At 44.1% G+C, this 18,829-nt stretch overlaps 1 protein-coding gene across 1 annotated transcript in view; it reads right to left on the reverse strand.

The window, feature by feature from the left end:
- Nucleotides 1–358: 358 nt before the first annotated feature.
- LOC125883186 (uncharacterized) overlaps nucleotides 359–18,829 on the reverse strand; it is a 152,452-nt gene continuing 133,981 nt past the window's right edge. Inside the window, exons 5-6 of the mRNA XM_049567406.1 lie at nucleotides 582–707; nucleotides 359–508 (exon numbers count right to left, since the gene is read on the reverse strand). Of these exons, the coding sequence (XP_049423363.1) occupies nucleotides 359–508; nucleotides 582–707 (276 nt within the window). The remainder of the gene's footprint in view (nucleotides 509–581; nucleotides 708–18,829) is intronic.

The following is an 18,829-nucleotide window of genomic DNA, read 5'->3' on the forward strand; positions in this document are numbered from 1 at the left end:
GACGAATGAAATCTTGCCAACTAATGACCTTTCTGGACGACCAACGTTCGTCAGCCCAAAGAGACAGAGTGTCATTCTGCTCACATCAAATCCCAGCCACGCTGTAACAGACACCCTGTCAAAAAGTACACCCAGAGTGAGGAAGAAGAGTGAGTCAAGAGCCGACGAACATATTTCTGTCCAAAAAAGTCTTTCTTGTCAGCGATTCACCTTCCATCTCACCTCCCCGATTGACATCACAACCCAAGACAAGGCTGCAATTGATGTTTGAGTCCAATGTACCACGTTTTACTCTCCCAACCATTTTACTTGTCAGATGGATGGTAAAGCTGGAGGCCATTACCTCCAGAGCTATCCCTCAGGAGAAGATATAATGGGCCCCGGAGATGAACTTTTGAAAGTTTTTAAGCTCTCGCTTCCCGTAACCTCGGATGACGTGTTTAAACACCAGAAGCATCCATCTCCTGCGCAGGTGAGGAACATGCTTGCTTGCATTATAAGGGGGAACCTATGAATAGAAATCACTCAGGCAAACACAAACACTCATGCACACTCCTAAACACACATGGCGTGCCCTGCACACTCCAGTGGGCGGATTGGGGTTTCTGTTGTCTCCCTAGGCAATTCTTGTTTGTCGGCTCACAAGTCTTTTCCTTCCTCTTCAGGTGTAAGAGAAGGGTCAGCATCTGTTTTCCCTCAGCGAACATCTAGTTTGCAGCGTGGTTGGAAAGAGAAAAGAGAGGGAGGGTTTTTGATGCGACACAGAAATGGGAACAAAATGTAAACATGCCAAACGCCCATTTTCCCCTGGGAAATCAGGCCTTGTGAAGACGAGGTGTCAGAACACATTCAAACATGGTGTATTGCTTGCCTTGGTGCGCCTGCTTTAAGACAGAAAACATAACGACAAGAAGGAGAAAGAAAAAAAAAAGAAAGGAAATAAATCGTAGGTATGGGGAGGAAATGGAGGAGAAAAACTCAAAGCAGTTGTACAAGCCAAGCAGATGGAGAACCAAACGAGAGGAAAAAAACTTCATCAAAGTTTTAAAGTGAGAGTCACCGGCACAGAGCAGGCATTTAGCGCTTGTGACAGCACTTTGAGATTTTATTTTCACACCAACTGCTGTTGTGCACGTTGACTGAACTTTTTCTGTTGCTTCTCTATAAAAACAGGCATATGCACATTTGTCCTTCTCAGTGCACGCACAGAGGCATACACTGTAGTAGTAAAGACGCTGCCTTCATGTGTAAAAGGAAATTCAGCACAATCCAGCTGTCAGCCAGGGACGGAGCCTGAATAGCCATGCTATTAAAGCCAAAATGAGGTTACTGAATCAATGTGTCATCATTGTGTCACTGTGAATGTTGAAATGGGTGAAGCACTATAAATATACTGTGCTTTTTTTTTTTTTAATTTCTGTGCTCTTCTACTGAGACATGTTGATCAGCTTTGTTGGGTGATAGGGACTTGGTTGGCCATGCGCATGTTGTCTAACTTCAGTTATTCAGGTTCAACCTAGCAGGGCTGACACCATTTTGTTTTTGTGCTGGTCATAGATTGTATATAAAGATGGACAACATGACATCTCCCCTAAAGTGAAGCCAAAACATCTCAATCGCCCCCTGGTGGCTGGCTGCTGTATAGGTCATAAACTCCACCCCCTTCCATGTTAACAGATGTGACATGGGCCAAACTAAATCATCAAACTACACTTCATACAATACATTTTTCCCAAAGATGGTTTCTTTCATTTAAGATAGTTCTTATCACACAAGTTTGGTTTTAATTAGTTATTTGATGCTATAAAAAGGAGGTTTGACATCATGATTGACAGATATGCGTGCTAAACGGTGTGCTCGGGAACAACAACCCTTGCCGCGACTGGTTGGACCAGTGTATGGGCGGGAACTTGATACCACAGAGATTGCCACTGCACTGACTGCCAATACTCATAATACCATACAATAAAGTATGCCAGAAAAAGATTAAGTATGTCCCAATACATAGTATATCAAATGCAGTATGCCAAAAATACCAGGATGTTCTACTACATCCGGTCACACTGTGCAGTATGCAAGTGAAAGTGAACAAAATGATCATAAATACTACAAACAATAAAAGATCATAAATATAGAAACAAAAATGACAACGACAGAGAACTGCGGATGTAATTTAACTGTTGCAAATATAATACGTTAGCATCTACAATCTGTTAAAGTTAAACTACATTCTTTGCAAAGTAACAAAAGCAGATCTTTCCCCGGGTTGATCTTCATCACTGGCGAATTGGGAAAGTGGTGTTTTTTTTAATTTTTATCTCCAAGATAATGGATCTATGAGAGAGAGGGTCAAAGTTCAGAGTGCAATGTTATGAGAAAGTAGTATGTCCCAACTGTATACTGCATGCAACAGTACATGCTTGTTAAGGGCAGCTGCCGTACATACTAAAAGTAAAAAGTATGCAATTCGGAACACACCATCTGGCTCCAGATGATGTCACCAGTGCAAGATGGCAGCAGCCATATCTGGAATATTCTGACTTCAGCAGAGATTTGGTTGTAAATGAATGAGCCAAAAAAAGAATGATCGCCAAAAAACTTGTAGTGTGTCTCAAATCACATACTTCTGTTCGTACACTTCCATGTAGTATACTATGTACTTATTGGCGTAGTGCGCGAATTTCGACAGGGTAGTGTTGTCTCAAACCAAAGACGGCCATTGTGCACTCACCGGAAATGATGACTGCAAATTTCGACCTTTTCTTCTTCTTTTAATACCTAACTGTAATCGGCCAGTGGAGCATTACCGCCACCATTTGCCCGCGAATTTTCGCCCACCAAAATATCCATCGACTGCATTGTATCGTTGTACTGTCTTTATTAAAATGAACCTGTTTTCAAGAACCACGGACGTGTTAGCTAGTTAGCAAACTAGCATTAGCATTAGCATTATTGTTCGCTGTACCAAATCATTACAGACTGCTAAATTAACATACTGCTGGCTTATACCCGACAACGGTATGGTGGTGCTTAGTGCAAAAAAACACATGTATTTGTACAATGCAGCGACGTTCACAGTCGCACAGTCCTCGGCCGCTATTTCCAGTTTGAAAAGTGGTCCCTCCCCTTCTGCTATGTAGCCAAGATGGCGACCATTGAGGGCGAGAAGTGTCCATCGTTCCACACTCAACCTCTTAACCGTTTTGAGGGCACCATCCGGGTACACTGTATTTTTCCATACTTACTTTCCTACTTCATACGAACTTCACTTTGGTGAAACAACTTCAAAAAGATGAGTGTAGAGGCTCCGTCATCAGTAGTGTCGCTGAAAAAGCACAAAGTTATGCAATGACAGGATTACTATTTGGGACAAGAGCTGATAAACAAGCTCTGAAAAACACTACCTACCCAGCTCCAAATGGCAGACACACAAAGTTAGTAAAAAGCTGGTGGAGACCAAAACAGAACTAAAAGATGGGTGAAGTTTGGATTTCCTCTTTCAGCTCTGTCAGCTCTGTTCTGGTAATTTTCTGCCCCCTAGTGGCTGAAAACTGATAAAAGCAGCTTCAAGGGGAGGTATAAACAACTTTTTCGCCTGTTGACTACACAGATGATGACAAACAAACCCCAACACACTATTAACATGGTATTTTATAACCATAAATAGCTATACTTGATGGCTCAAGCCTCCTGGATGGTGGGTGGGCGTCCGAGCAAACACTGAAGCGACACCAGGTGAGACCGTTATTCTAAACTAACTGCCTGATGACTTAAGCAATGAATCGCCACAGGAAAAGGAATTATCATACTACAGTGCCGGGCGGCTGATTGGAGTAATGATTGGGGTGGAGAGACAGAAGGGAGTGGAGGGGAGTCAGTGTGGGAAGAATCGGAGGGGGGGGGCAACACGCCACGGTCCTGATTTCTTTCGAGCAGGGGGCCGCTGCTCCAGTAGCCTGGCACCGAGCCAAACACACTGGGTTTAGTTTGTTATTGAGGGAAGGCGAAGCAATCAATCTGGAGGCTGGAAGGAAAGGAGAGTGAAGAATTATTTTTGATAAGTCGTCTGAGGAAAACATAATCACGGCTGTGCGGTGTGAGCTTGTGATGGGCGTTAAAAAGAAAAAACTTTTTTTTCCCCCTCCATACCTCTCCCTTTTTTCTCGTTCAGTACGGTGTGTGAGTGAAATTCTCTGGACTTGTGTGAAACCCAGAAAGGTGTTCCTTCCTCAGCTTGCGACAGATGTGTCAGAGCATGAGACGACATGAAGCTCTCGAGGGACTTCTTTAAGTGTCACTGGGAAGCTTTACTGCACACACACACACACACACACACACACACATACAGAATATTTTTTTGTCAGAAGTGCTGAATAATAGTGCTGTACTAAGCAGGCTGGGCCAATTAGGCCCGGTGGGACTGGGAACAAGCACCAGTGTGTGTGCATGTGTGGACTATCCTTGAGTCATAGGCAGACAGCAGGACTGAACGTCAGAATATTGTCAGACATCTGCCTGCCTGCCACTGCAAAACACACACTCACACACACATACACGTACACAATGTGACAGCAGGGGAGGAAGAAGGCAAAACAATCGGAATAATGTTTAGGCGCCACACACGGACATGCTACTGTGTAGACAGGCTGGTGGAGGAGGTGACCTTGTCTCTGTACAGTAAAAACCAGTGTGGACACTGTCTGTCTCACATAAAAATATCCTCACTCAGAGCTATGGGTTTGTTTCACACTGAACGTCCCATACAAAGGAAAAAAATGGACAAAGAGTAGGAGTGAGAGACAGGTAAAAAATCTTCTAATGTCTATACATTTTATGTCACAGTGCTGCCAACACTGCCATAAAGCTGTCTTGCTCTGTCTTGACTTTGGCACAGGTAATTCCTGTCACCTCTCCGTCAGCTCAGCTAACTTTGTGCTAAATTTAGGCACTTGTGTCTATATTTTTTGGCAAGTCTCGGTGGTGCTTTTTGTGGTTGGCTGTCAATGGCGGCTGAGAGCCACTCATCAGGATGTGGAAATCAGTTCACCAGTCTGTAATTTCCTTCTGCCAACTTCTGCTAGCTAGCTAGGTCGAGGTTTTCAAATGTAAACATCAGTAAACATTGAGGAAACACGGAGAAGAACGGACACTAACTTAACTTGCATCCTGCTAGCTATTGTACAGGCAGTATTGGAAAATAAACTGGATGATCTCTGTGTCGCATCAGCTACCAACGCAACACATTCTCACTCCGATCTCGTCACATATCGACATTTGGTCATGGACTGTCCACGTCGACATATACAATGTTTTTTTCCTTCAACAACAAACAAACGTGGTTACGTTTAGCTAACAAACGCACATGGTTGGGGTTGAGGCAACAAAAGCCTGTGGTTGAGTTTAGAAAAAAAGAACAGGCTTTGGCTTTACAATTACATGGTAAGCGAACACTGGCTAGGGTGACAGTCAGTGGTTACTGGACCCATCCACTACGTCTCCTGCCCACCCTACTTTGTCTTTCGCCATCTTAACTTACATTGTTGTCCCACCACGTTTCCCCCTGCTTCGTTAAACAATAACAGCGACCGGCCGAGTATCATACCAACGTGACAGGGCGGCGTTTTCCGTTGATGTCTGATTTGGGAAGTCACTGCCCAAGTGCTGGTATTTGATGACTTCAGAGTAAGGCCAGGTTGACTAACGGGATATCAGGAACTGTGATAGCCTTAGATTCAGCGAAACTTGGCTAAACCAGGTGACTCTTTTTCTATATGCCGATCCAACAGAGCAGAGGACTCTGGTGAGAGAGGGAGAGGAGTGTGCTTTACAGCAAGTAAGGACCATGGTGGCAATGAGAGGTGATGCTTGGTTCCTGCTGTGGATCATTGCTGTATGTCGTTCTAAGGCATCTGCAGAGCGAAGTCGCTGTTCATGTGAGGAGCAACCGTGCAGCCGTCTTGCTGAGTTCGGGATATGTGGATAGTTATTCCACAACCAGAACCTACGGATTACCAGAACCATCTGGAAACATGGACAATTATGAAGCAGTATATGAGAACATGCAAAAAAAAAGGACTAAATTACAGTGCACGAGTTCAAGGAGCTGATGAGATCTGATTTCACTGGAGTTGCACCTTGTATAATTCTATGTGTCAGGGATATCGATGGAAAAGATGCTTCAGTTGAAAAGGCATAGAAACTTTAATGACGTCTTCATATCTTCAAAAGTGCCAAAATATAAGATGAGAAAAAACTCAAAGGGCTTCACAACACAAGCCAGCATTCACCCATTCACACACATACTGGTGGCAGAGGTTACCATGCAAGGGGCACCCTGTTCATCAGAGGCAATAACCATTCAGACAAACACAGTCACACAACAACGGCATAGCCATTGGGAGCAATTTAGCGTTCAGTATATTTCCAAAGGACACTTCGACAAGTTGACCGCAGAGGCCAGGGATTAAGCCTCCACCTCCTGAGCCACAGTCAAGAAAGTGGGTGGTCAGTAGGCAAAATACTATCTATCAATAATAAGTATCAGTCTCTCTATTTGTGCTTGAGTCTACTTCCAAAGGTGGTCTTGAGTACGGTTCATGTGAGTTGCAGTCGATAAATAGATTTGCAAAGAAATTTCTCCATGCTGCCAGTTTCTTCCAAAATCTGCATATAATACATTATAATAACATTTATTAGTATAGTACTTTTCCAAACAAGGTTATAGTGCTAGCCAGCCTAATCTCCTCAGGCAGAGGATTCCAGACCCTCGGGGCCTTGATGACCAAAGCCCGGTCACCTTTAGTTACCAGCCTTGATCTAGGGACAACTAGCGAGGGTAGGCTTGAGGATGTCAGGTCATGACTTGGAGCATAGGTAGTCAGAAGCTCAGCTATATAACTTGGCGCTAAACCACGCTGAGCTTTAAATGTTGGCAACACCCGCCAATCTTACCCTCTATCCAGCCATGGATAGTGAAGTAGGAAGGCAGATGAGAGGGTTGCTCTTGACAGGGTGTCCAAAATTTAAACAAAAGTCGTCATCTTGTGAAGGACAACTCCATTGTATGAAATTGGTTGTTGGAACATTACCAATGTGAAAGCTCAGCAGCGGGGAAGTGGAGACAATCGTACTCGAACACGGTACGAATCAATCGCACCTAATATGAAAATGCCCTTAAAGGAGTGGGTTTTAAAATGTATTTTGAAAGAAAAGTCAATGGACTCAGCTGAAAATTAAACTGATAAAAGTAAAGTCTGACATTATATTGCTGAGCCCGGCAAGCTGGATTCGGGATGTCCTAAAAGAGCCGCTGTACAAGAATAAACTTCCTTTTTTTATTGAGATAACAATTAAGCTTTCCTGTGGCTCCACCCTGAGGCTAGATTTCCCATTTCTGGCCCCTTTTATTCTTAGAGAACTACATAAGCATTACAGGATCATTACACACTGGAGGGAAGGCTTGAGAGGATCAAGGGTAATAAAAAAAGGGTAGGAGATGAAAGATAACAGAAGAAGTGGACAGCAAACAGACAAGAACAGATAAGGAGGCGGGAAGGATTAAATGAGAGGGAACTACAGGAAGAGGGAAAGAAGGAAATAAAAGGCAGGTACTGGGAGATGAGGTAGGAGTGAAGGCAAACAAGAAGCAACAGAAAGTATCGAGGCAGAGAGGAAGCAACAAAAAAAGATGGTAAAGAGAACTGAAGCACTAAAGGAGAGGAGGTTTAACTGATATTATTGGTGAGGATGAAGAAGCCCAGGGAGGCACAGTTGCCTGTTGCTACAGCCCAGTCGTATCATCGCCTCCTATGGGTTTTCCTCCAACACTCCAGAAGGTTCCACCTACACAACACACACTGCCTCACACATCCACTAGGCCCCGTCTGTGAGCGTGCACACACACATGTGACAGTCCTCTCAGGAACTCAGCAAATCCATTGAAAATAGTCCTCAGGGGCAAAACAGTCTGTTCTTTCACACATTACCACTCATTCTAAAGTACTGCTGTCTGCTGTGTTGCAGGATGACAAGCTACTTTTCTGATATCACTGTCACTACACCCAAATATTTACAGGCTGCGGCCAGTTATTACAGTGTATGGACAGCTTCCACTGCATTCACTGACAAGCGAATAAACTAATTTAAATAGTGTGCCGTGCTACATACTCACTATCCAGTTGTTAGTTTGCCTCACTGTTTGGAGAAGAAATTTGCCCAGACAACCAAGAATACGGACTCTGATGTGTATGCACACATGTAAAGTCTGGTTACTTTTCATCAGGGTGGATCTGACTATAGCAACGTACAGCAAGACCCTTTCAACTATGCAAGCAACACTGCTCCCAGTAGACCACACATAAGAAAACTATGGACAATCTGTATCTGTACAGACCAACTGCAAAATATCTACACTTGATCAATCACCTTAAAATAAAACAATAAAATGTTTTTGTTACTTTGGAGTAAAATTCATATCTACATACCGAATGGGTCCTCTTTCATGGAGTGTTTCGCATCAGCCACCCTATCTCTCCTACATGCTTGGCTTATGAGAGGAGCTGGTTGCGTTCGGAGGGAGCTCGGAGTAGAGCCGCTGCTCCTTCGCATCAAAAGGGGTCAGTTGAGGTGATTCGAGCATCTGATCAGGATGCCTCCTGGGCGCCTCCCGTCAGAGGTATTCAGGGCACGTCCCACTGGTAGGAGGCCCCTGGCAGACCCAGAACACACTGGAAGGATTACATATCTCATCTAGCCTGGGAACGCCTCGGGGTCCCGCAGGAGGAGCTGGAAAGCGTTGCTGGGAAGAGGGATATCTGGAATGCTTTGGTCAGCTGCTGCCCCTGCAACCCAGCTTCAGATAAGAGGTTGAAAATGGATGGATGGATGGTTGCAATGTGTGTCCTCACAGCTAGATGCCTCTAAATCCCAGAAATTAGAGCTTAAAAATGAAATAACTTATTTTGCTCGTCAACTGGTAACCAAGAAAGAGCCATTAGATGGCAGACGGGTATGTTACAACAACTTTCTTCAACTGCAGATCTTTGCTCTACTTTCACTAGCATAGGCTGCAATCTGTGGTTTTTCCGTCAAAGACGTGTTTGTTGTTAGAATTGCCGATCCTACTTTTAATTTCAGTGATCAAAGCTGAAAGGACGCTTTGATCGATTTTTGATCTAGAATAGAAAAGGTGCGACCCCTGCTCTGAAGTTTGAGATAAACAGCTTCAGTAGCCAGATGACTTTGCAATATGTGATGCAAATAAGTGAAATGAGTTACTAGCAGCTTGTCATGGAATGAATCAAGGTCTGATCAGGACTAGTACTGAAGTATGTTGCCTCCATGATATTTTGGCACATGGGACCTACTTCCCGTGTACACTTTCTTGCTCCAGGCCGAGACCGTAACCAGTGAGCAAAGTGAACATTCTCATGAGTATTTTAGTGATGCATTCTGTATAAAGTTTATCAACTCATCCACTGATTTAGACAAGAATAAAAAAAAATACATACAGTACAGGCCAAAAGTTTGGACACACCTTCTCATTCAATGCGTTTTCTTTATTTTCATGACTATTTACATTGTAGATTCTCACTGAAGGCATCAAAACTATGAATGAACACATGTGGAGTTATGTACTTAACAAAAAAAGGTGAAGTAACTGAAAACATGTTTTATATTCTAGTTTCTTCAAAATAGCCACCCTTTGCTCTGATTACTGCTTTGCACACTCTTGGCATTCTCTCCATGAGCTTCAAGAGGTAGTCACCTGAAATGGTTTTCCAACAGTCTTGAAGGAGTTCCCAGAGGTGTTTAGCACTTGTTGGCCCCTTTGCCTTCACTCTGCGGTCCAGCTCACCCCAAACCATCTCCATTGGGTTCAGGTGCGGTGCCTGTGGAGGCCAGGTCATCTGCCGCAGCACTCCATCACTCTCCTTCTTGGTCTAATAGCCCTTACACAGCCTGGAGGTGTGTTTGGGGTCATTGTCCTGTTGAAAAATAAATGGTCGTCCAACTAAATGCAAACCGGATGGGATGGCATGTCGCTGCAGGATGCTGTGGTAGCCATGCTGGTTCAGTGTGCCTTCAATTTTGAATAAATCCCCAACAGTGTCACCAGCAAAACTCCCCCACACCATCACACCTCCTCCTCCATGCTTCACAGTGGGAACCAGGCATGTGGAATCCATCCGTTCACCTTTTCTGTGTCTCACAAAGACACGGCGGTTGGAACCAAAGATCTCAAATTTGGACTCATCAGACCAAAGCACAGATTTCCACTGGTCTAATGTCCATTCCTTGTGTTTCTTGGCCCAAACAAATCTCTTCTGCTTGTCGCCTCTCCTTAGCAGTGGTTTCCTAGCAGCTATTTGACCATGAAGGCCTGATTCGCGCAGTCTCCTCTTAACAGTTGTTCTAGAGATGGGTCTGCTGCTAGAACTCTGTGTGGCATTCATCTGGTCTCTGATCTGAGCTGCTGTTAACTTGCCATTTCTGAGGCTGCTGACTCGGATGAACTTATCCTCAGAAGCAGAGGTGACTCTTGGTCTTCCTTTCCTGGGTCGGTCCTCATGTGTGCCAGTTTCGTTGTAGCGCTTGATGGTTTTTGCGACTCCACTTGGGGACACATTTAAAGTTTTTGCAATTTTCCGGACTGACTGACCTTCATTTCTTAAAGTAATGATGGCCACTGTTTTTCTTTAGTTAGCTGATTGGTTCTTGCCATAATATGAATTTTAACAGTTGTCCAATAGGGCTGTCGGCTGTGTATTAACCTGACTTCTGCACAACACAACTGATGGTCCCAACCCCATTGATAAAGCAAGAAATTCCACTAATTAACCCTGATAAGGCACACCTGTGAAGTGGAAACCATTTCAGGTGACTACCTCTTGAAGCTCATGGAGAGAATGCCAAGAGTGTGCAAAGCAGTAATCAGAGCAAAGGGTGGCTATTTTGAAGAAACTAGAATATAAAACATGTTTTCAGTTATTTCACCTTTTTTTGTTAAGTACATAACTCCACATGTGTTCATTCATAGTTTTGATGCCTTCAGTGAGAATCTACAATGTAAATAGTCATGAAAATAAAGAAAACGCATTGAATGAGAAGGTGTGTCCAAACTTTTGGCCTGTACTGTAGGTTTGAAAACGCCCCAAAACATAGGATTAGCAGGAACCAATACTCGTGGGGGTTAAACCTACCAGCAGAATATGATGCATGTCATCATGTGTAGACATTAGTCAAAGCTTCGTGAAAGTGCAACTTGATCACATTTAATCACCAAAATGTGACAGCCCTGCTTCTGTCTTCAAAACTCCTGCTCCTGTCAGTGGAGCACATGTTCTGAATTCAAGCAGAAGTAACAACACTAGAAGCCCAAGGAGCTATCAGTGGTCCTTTGAGGCTTTTTCACTCCATCCAACAGATAAACTGCTAAACAGAACCAATAAAATGCTGATTACATACATATGCAAAGTCTTACAGCAGTATGGCTAAAAATGACCGAGGATATTTTCCGTTTGGGGACACGAATGTGCCGCTCTGCCAATAATGGCAATTTGTGAGGTATCTTGAGTGCAAGGTTGACTTTTTGTAGCACTGAAGAAAAACTGAAAAATGAAAAAGGCTCACCCTGTGAAGGGGCTCAATCAATTTCAAAACCAACCTGTGTTCTTACATGATTTGAAATTGTTGCTGCGATGATGGTGCAAGCAAGAATGTTGAACATGGGAATTAAGATTATACTTTTAATGACAACTTGACGTGTTAATTAGAGGGAAATATTAACAATAGTGATGCTAGACAAACATGTCAGGGGTTACTCCAAAAATATCAATATTAATCCTATGGGGACCATGAATATTCATATTCAATTTAATGTCATTGTGTCCAGCAGCTGTCACATAGTAGTCAATAGATAGATTGAGATGCCTTGACTCTATACACGGAGATGATTTTAGCTAAAAGACTTCTGAGCTTTCATCTCAGTGGCATCTTCTTGAATGACATGAGGTCTTCTGGTGTTTTTAGTCAATGGGATCTTTTTAAGGACACATTAAAGCTTTTACCAGATAGAGAGCATCGCTCAGCCTCCACAGTTGGGTCGGCTACAATGCACATTTGAACCAATACCACTCAACGGTGTCTTTATGCAGTACTTAACTCTCTCTGGGATACCAAAAATGTAATTTCAGTCGTAAAAGTCAAGTCCAAACTTCCAGCTGCTGGGTGAAAGTGAAGGGAGAGTCTGTGGAATTACAAACCTATACAGTGTGTGCTGCTCTCTGGCTCTGCCCAGAGACAGCACCTAGGTAATTATATGTATTCAGTGCCTTTAACTGGGCACCAACCTTGTGTTTACAAGCATATTATACAAAAAATAAAATAATCTTCACGGAGCTGGTGATGACAGCTTCATAGATTAAAATGAGATTCTATCTGTGGCGCGACATTGATAAGGGCATCTTCTACCCTTGCAGTCTAGACATGGGGAAGGTTTCCACCTGACAATATTGCACCCTGTTCCAGTTCCAACCAGTTTTTCTTCCCTAGAGTGGCCGCGATCAATTTTGGCAGCAGTGTCGCAGCTGCTCTGAGGTTCCAAATTTTGGCACTAATCAGTCGACAGCCAAGATTTTTTTTTTTTTTTTTTGCCGTTATGCATGTCAGTCTAAAGGTTAATTTTGCTATTCTTTAGTTCCCTGTGCTGTGCACCAACGGAGGGAGCTAGTTAGCGGCGCTGCTTATCCACGTAACTCATCCTCCCGTTTCCTCCCAGGTCTTCCAAGTCAGTGAGCTACTGAACTTTCAGCCACAAACCTCCAGCACTGTTAGCAGCACTGGGGGGAGACTGGAAGGTGGCTCCTATGTTTACTAAACAATTACCAGCGTTACCAGCAGGAATTTACGAATGAGTGGCACCGCTAACTAGCTACCATTCAACCTGGCTGGTGCAGAGTGGCCATGGCTAACATTAGCTAGCCAGTGGAGACCAGTGGGTGGCCAGTGGGCACTATGTTTTCACATGTTAACAAGGCTAGCCGCTAATCTTGGGCAGTATCACAGTATTATGTTACACTGCGGTATTTAGAAATCCCATCAGATTTTGGGCTATTGAAAGCAAAATACCCGAAACTGACATCCATATTTGGCACCAATGGATCTAAGTGAAGAGGTACTCGGTAGTGCTGACGTTATTCAGTCGGTATTCTACCAAGTTCTACCAAGTAGTTCGGTACCCAACCCTACTTTACAGTGTACATAAATATTGCTGACCAAGTACTTCTCTTCACTGTCAGTTTCCACAGTACACACTGTGCCATCTTGTCAAATGCAAACTTCCCACAGAGGAGGACTGTTCCTGGCACATGACAGGGTCTTCACAACAATCCACATTTCAAAACCAGTAGAAACCTCTGGGGTGAGGTGCCACTAGATCTTAGTGGCATGAATATGCCCCTTGAAAATCTCCATAATAGACGGTGGTCTCAAGTCAGCTTGGACCAGGACCCCTGAAGAGTGCTCCTAGCATTTTGCTGACTCTGGAACCTGGCGGTAAAAGGGGTCTTACCACCCAATAGGTAGGTGTACTTATGAATACTAAAAGATAGTTTAGATATATTCAAAATGTATATTAGCCCGACTGCTACCGCAATGAGTTTGCAAATTTTCATTTGCTTTCGATGTATGGTAAACAACAATTAATTCCTGGTTTTAGACCCAAAAAAAAATGCAGCTTCTTTGTAACTCTCTCTGCTTCTTCCACCAACTGGTTTCTTTTCTTCACTTCATCTCCATCCTGAGTCAGCCCGCTTCCCTAAGCGATTGTTAATCTCATGCCACTGGTACAAGAGTCGATGCTGCTCACCTGATACCAGTAAGTCTCAGATGACACACTCGAGCTCAGGTACAATCAGACAGCGACAGGCCCAGGAGCCCTGCAGCTTCACTAATGTTTTTTAGAAGCCTCGGTCCCAGAGTGGATCATTAAACTGGAGAATACCGGTGGCAGATGAACCAAAGGCGCAAGAGCTTGTTGGATCACTCCCAAAACAGAGCTGGAGAAGAAAGGGAGACAAAGAATGGGATAAGAAGAAAGTTCTCCCTTCGTCTAAACACCGCTCATTAGCAGAACCAGGTATGCCAACGAATGAGGTGTACGGTAAAAGGTAAAAAAAAGAAGATGCCATGGAAAGTAGGAAGAAAGACGCAGGGGCTGCTGACAATGAAGGAATGACAGTTCCATGCTGAATAGGCAGGAGTGTCTAATCTACTGTTAGACATCCGCTTCAAAAAATGTCTCTACTGCAACAACTGTTCCGCTTCCTGTCAATTAGGTGCCAGGAAATTGCACGCACATTTGTCCAAGCAGGGGAAAAAAAAAACACACGTACACACTTTAACTACATAGTCGAAAGAGTACATGCACCCACCCACGCATGTAACACACACCTCATCAAGCTGCAGCGTGTGAGCCATGATTAGTCTATCCGAGTCCCAGCATGCAGTGTGTGTGGCTATGCATTTGCTTGGCTGAGTGTGTGTGTGAAGCAGCTATTCTCTATGGTTTGTTTGACAAATAGAAAGTGAATGCAAAGGAACCGTAATTACACTTCCTGAGGTAGCTGCGACTTCGAAAAAAAGAAAAAAAAAGAGAGGGGGGGAGGAAGGAGAAAGAGATGGAGGCCTTGAGAAAGGGATGCAGAGGACCGCTGAACCGCCACCTGAATAGTGATGACGAGCTGAAATTACCAGACATACAGAGCTGAATCAAGTGGAGAGCTGCCATGAGCTAGCAATTAGTCTGCGACACCCGGCAACACACGCTGCTACCACACTTTCAAATGAGACAAACCGTTCTTCTTAGCCATTACTCCAAAAATTGGCTATGACATGTGGAAGAAAAGTCTGTTGCTGGTGTCATTTTCAAGATTAAGCCTAATTGAGTTAATTTTGGCAGAGGACAAGAAACTTCAGGTACACCACGTGCGCGCACATCTTGATGGCAATTATGTCGGTGCATGCTGGAGGGTTGTTGCTGCCCTTTTGCCGCCTCCTCAGCACCTAAACACCAATCAGCCATGTTGCACTTAGACATAACAAGCACACCGAGAACAGCTACGACTTTTCTGTCACTTACTTCTCTCTGGTGACTTTTTTTTTTTTTTTTTAATGAGGTAAAGGGTCAGTATCCGATTTTGACCCCAGCACGGTTGTATACCACATAAATGATGTTTGCACAGGGCTGCTGTAGTGCGAGGAGTCACGGAGGCAAACTCGACGGAGGACGATGTCTGGAGGGGGGGATTTTTCCATCGAGAGCCGATTGGCTGCGGCGGCAGAAGGGTAGACGCTGTTTATTTCATTTGGTGCATGTTAAGCGCAATGTGTCGGATAGTCTGTTCTCACCGCCTGGCTGCTCTGATCTCATCCCCTCGCAGAGGAGTTTTATATAAGCCTCAACATCAACACAGCTCTCAGTGATGATTACTTCAATGAAGAGAGGAGAGGAGAGGGGAGGAAGTGACAAGGAGAGGAGAAAGAAAAGAGAAAGGGGAGCAAAGCATGATGAGGAGAAGGAAAGGAACAGAGGTAGAGTAAGAGGAGATGCAAAGAAGCAGAGAGGAGAGGGAGAGGAAAGGGAAGATTTGGAGATAAGGAGAAGAGAAGGAGGAAGAGAGGAAAGGAGAAAAGTGAGAATGAAAGGAGAGAAAAATGGTAAACAAGTGCAGAGGAGGAGGAGGAGAAGAAATGGGGAGACAAGGAGATAAGTAGAAGAGAAGGAGAGAAGGTAAAAGAGAAGTGAAGAAGGGAAGGAAAAAGAAGGGGAGATGGGCAGAAGGAAAGTGACAAGGAAGGAAGGGAAATGAAATGAGGGGAGGAGAAGGAGAGAAAGGAAAGGAAAGGAAAGGAAAGGAAAGGAAAGGACAAGAGCATGGGGGAGAGAAAAGGATGAGAGAAAGGAGGTGAAGAATGATTTAGTGAGGGAAAGGAGGCAGGAGACAAGGGAGGAGGGAGAAGGAGAGGTGAAGTGAGGAGAGGTGGGGGAAAGATAGGAGAGAAAACGGAGGAGAAAAGGAGTGAAAGGTGGAGAGAGGGGGGTGAGGAGGAAACAAGAAAGGATATCAAGGAGAGGAAAAGAGAGGATAGGAGGGTAAGGGAGAGGAAAGATGAAAGGAAAAGAAGAAGTGAAAGGAAGGAGAAGAGCGGAGAAGAAGGAGGTAGTGGGACAGAAAGATAATGAACTGTAGAGAAAGAGAGAAGGGGAGAGGAGAGGAGAGGAGAGTTTTAGGAGGGAGGAAGGAAAACACTAAGAAAAAAGAAGGTAGGAGAGGAGAGAGGAAAGTATGTAGGAAAGATGTGAGGATGCAGACAGATAGAGAAAAGGAGGAGAGGAAAGTAACAGAGCTGAGGGGGAGGAGAGGAGAGCGGAGGAATGTTCTAGAGTAATTGTTCAGACGTGAAAAAAGAACATTTTCTTCTGTCTTTCCTTCCACACATGTTCTCCCCTCCTCAACATCACTCTGTCTCCACACACACACGTACACACACACACACACACACTCGTACGCAGCAGCAGCAGCACGTACTGTACACTCTAAAGTGTCAGTCAATCATGGGGAGTGCTCGGTGTTCTTTGTGTTGGTCTTATCTCCCCTGTCAGAGTCGACAGTTTGTGTTTGCTCAAACAGCAGATCAGGAGGCCGACATTAAGAGACTACTGACTCCCTCCAACTTCTTAAATAAACACATATCTGCATCCAGCGCCTGTCAGCAATTCACAGTCTGGGGATGTGCGACGGGAGACCAAGGTGTGTGTGAGTGTGTGTGAGTGTGAAGCTGTGTACACTGAGGTTAAACCAATATGGTTTCTCTGAAAGCTAACACTCTAACGCTCATCTCCTGCTGATAACTTTGGAAATATCAACGTTAAAGCTGTTCCATATTACAGCAACACATACACTGTATTGAACAGGTTTAGGTCTGTTAATCAGAGTGTTACATTAAAGGGTAACTGCTGTGTTTTTCAGCGTAGACCCTATGTTCCCATGTCTTTGTGTGTCAGTTACTAATGAAGACAACACTTTGTGAAGCTGGTCCAGTACTGAGTGAGAGGGCTGCAGCCGGCAGCTGCTGATTAGGCTACAGTGTAACCACTGGGGGCATTTGTGCTGTTTAGAAAATGAAGAGATTCTCTAAACCAAAATTATAAGGGGCTTTTAATTTGAAACAGATAAAGGAAGTGTATCTATATATTCATAACGGCAGGAGAGGCAGCAGATCGCTCTGTGTTCTTATTGGTGAAAGTGACGGCTGTGACGGGAGAAGTCGTTAACGACAAAAAGAAAATCAAACATGCTAGACTCTCTGTGAGAATGATGTGAGGTGTCCCAGACGTGGCATCGGTTGTCGTCTACTATGACGCGCTGCGATATGAAACGATGGATTATCGCATATGATACTGATTGTCGGTCACAATTCAATTCAACATTGTACGACGCTGCGTTGGGCTGCAATCGGGCTGATATTGCGTAGCGTGAACCCTGCATAAGAACCCTTGTTGTTTCACCAGAAAAAGCCTCGAAAACCATCTTCTAACCCACCAGACTCCATTTAAATAAACAGTAACTTTAACATATGTATATAGCATGTGAATCCGACTCACTCAATTCTGGACCAGCTAAAATAAACTGTTGTTCCCATTAGTGACTCAGACACAAAACATGGGTAAAATAGAGTCTATGAAAATGCCTGTATTTGCCATCTCCTCCTTCCACACCTGTGTTGGCCTCACTAGCCCCTTTTACACTGCCAGATTTTCCACAAAGGTTGGGTCGATTTGCCAGCCAGTTGCGAGCGTTTATACGCGTTGATCCGAGGTGCCCAACAGACCGAGGCGGCCTTCTGCAACGGGAGGGGCTGTTGAAGACTTGTGGGAGGAGCTGTCCGTCGCAAACCTGACAGACACTGTAAAGATGAGCAACTGGGGAGACAAGGCATTGCGCGCCCTCCTTGCCCTCGCAAACAAAGAGGCCATTAACCGCCAGATGACGGTTACGGTGAAGGACGGGCCAATTTACGAAAGAAATCGCCGCCTGACTGTCACCGCCTGACTAGCTGTGGCTTCCCTCCCACGTCACTGTTTACGTTACACGCTGAGCTACACGTTTTGTTACTTGCTCACGCCCCCCGTTGCCCCAAAAAAGGCACATTCTGTATAAACAAAAGTAGGTAGGCGGCAATTTTACGCCCTCCCCGATTTTGTTTTTACACTGCCAATGCTGAAAGAAGACTGATTGGGCTTTCCTGCAAATTTGCACAATTCCTATCTAAAAAGGGCTACTGGTTGTGACTATAGATTCAACTACTATAAAGAAGAAATCTTCATAACATAGTGCATGCATGCAATTTTTGTATACATATATATATATATATATATATAGCTTTATTCTGTATTTGTATTCAAACAATGGGATAAAAATCAGATCAATCTAATGAATAATAATAAACTGAATGGAAACTGAAGAAATGAGTGTTTTTGCAGGAGAATGCAGATAAGTTTACTCTATAAGCCTGAGTGTTTGATGTTGCAGATCAAACACCATATACAACAGATCTGTGTTGTCTCTTGTGGGCAGGTTGTACAGTAGGACAGGCTCTGGTTTATTTTAGCTGCCAGGATGTTTCAGTATTTGTGCTAAAAAAGCTTAAATCCACAAGTTAAGCTGCCTGAAGATGAATGCTCTGAGAGAGATGTCACATGTAGAGTCAATATATGGAGTGGAGTTCATATAGATGGAATACAGCCTGGACCTGGGCATGGAGTTTG

This window comes from Epinephelus fuscoguttatus, linkage group LG22, assembly GCF_011397635.1.
Source record: "Epinephelus fuscoguttatus linkage group LG22, E.fuscoguttatus.final_Chr_v1".
NCBI classification, from domain to species: domain Eukaryota; kingdom Metazoa; phylum Chordata; class Actinopteri; order Perciformes; family Serranidae; genus Epinephelus; species Epinephelus fuscoguttatus.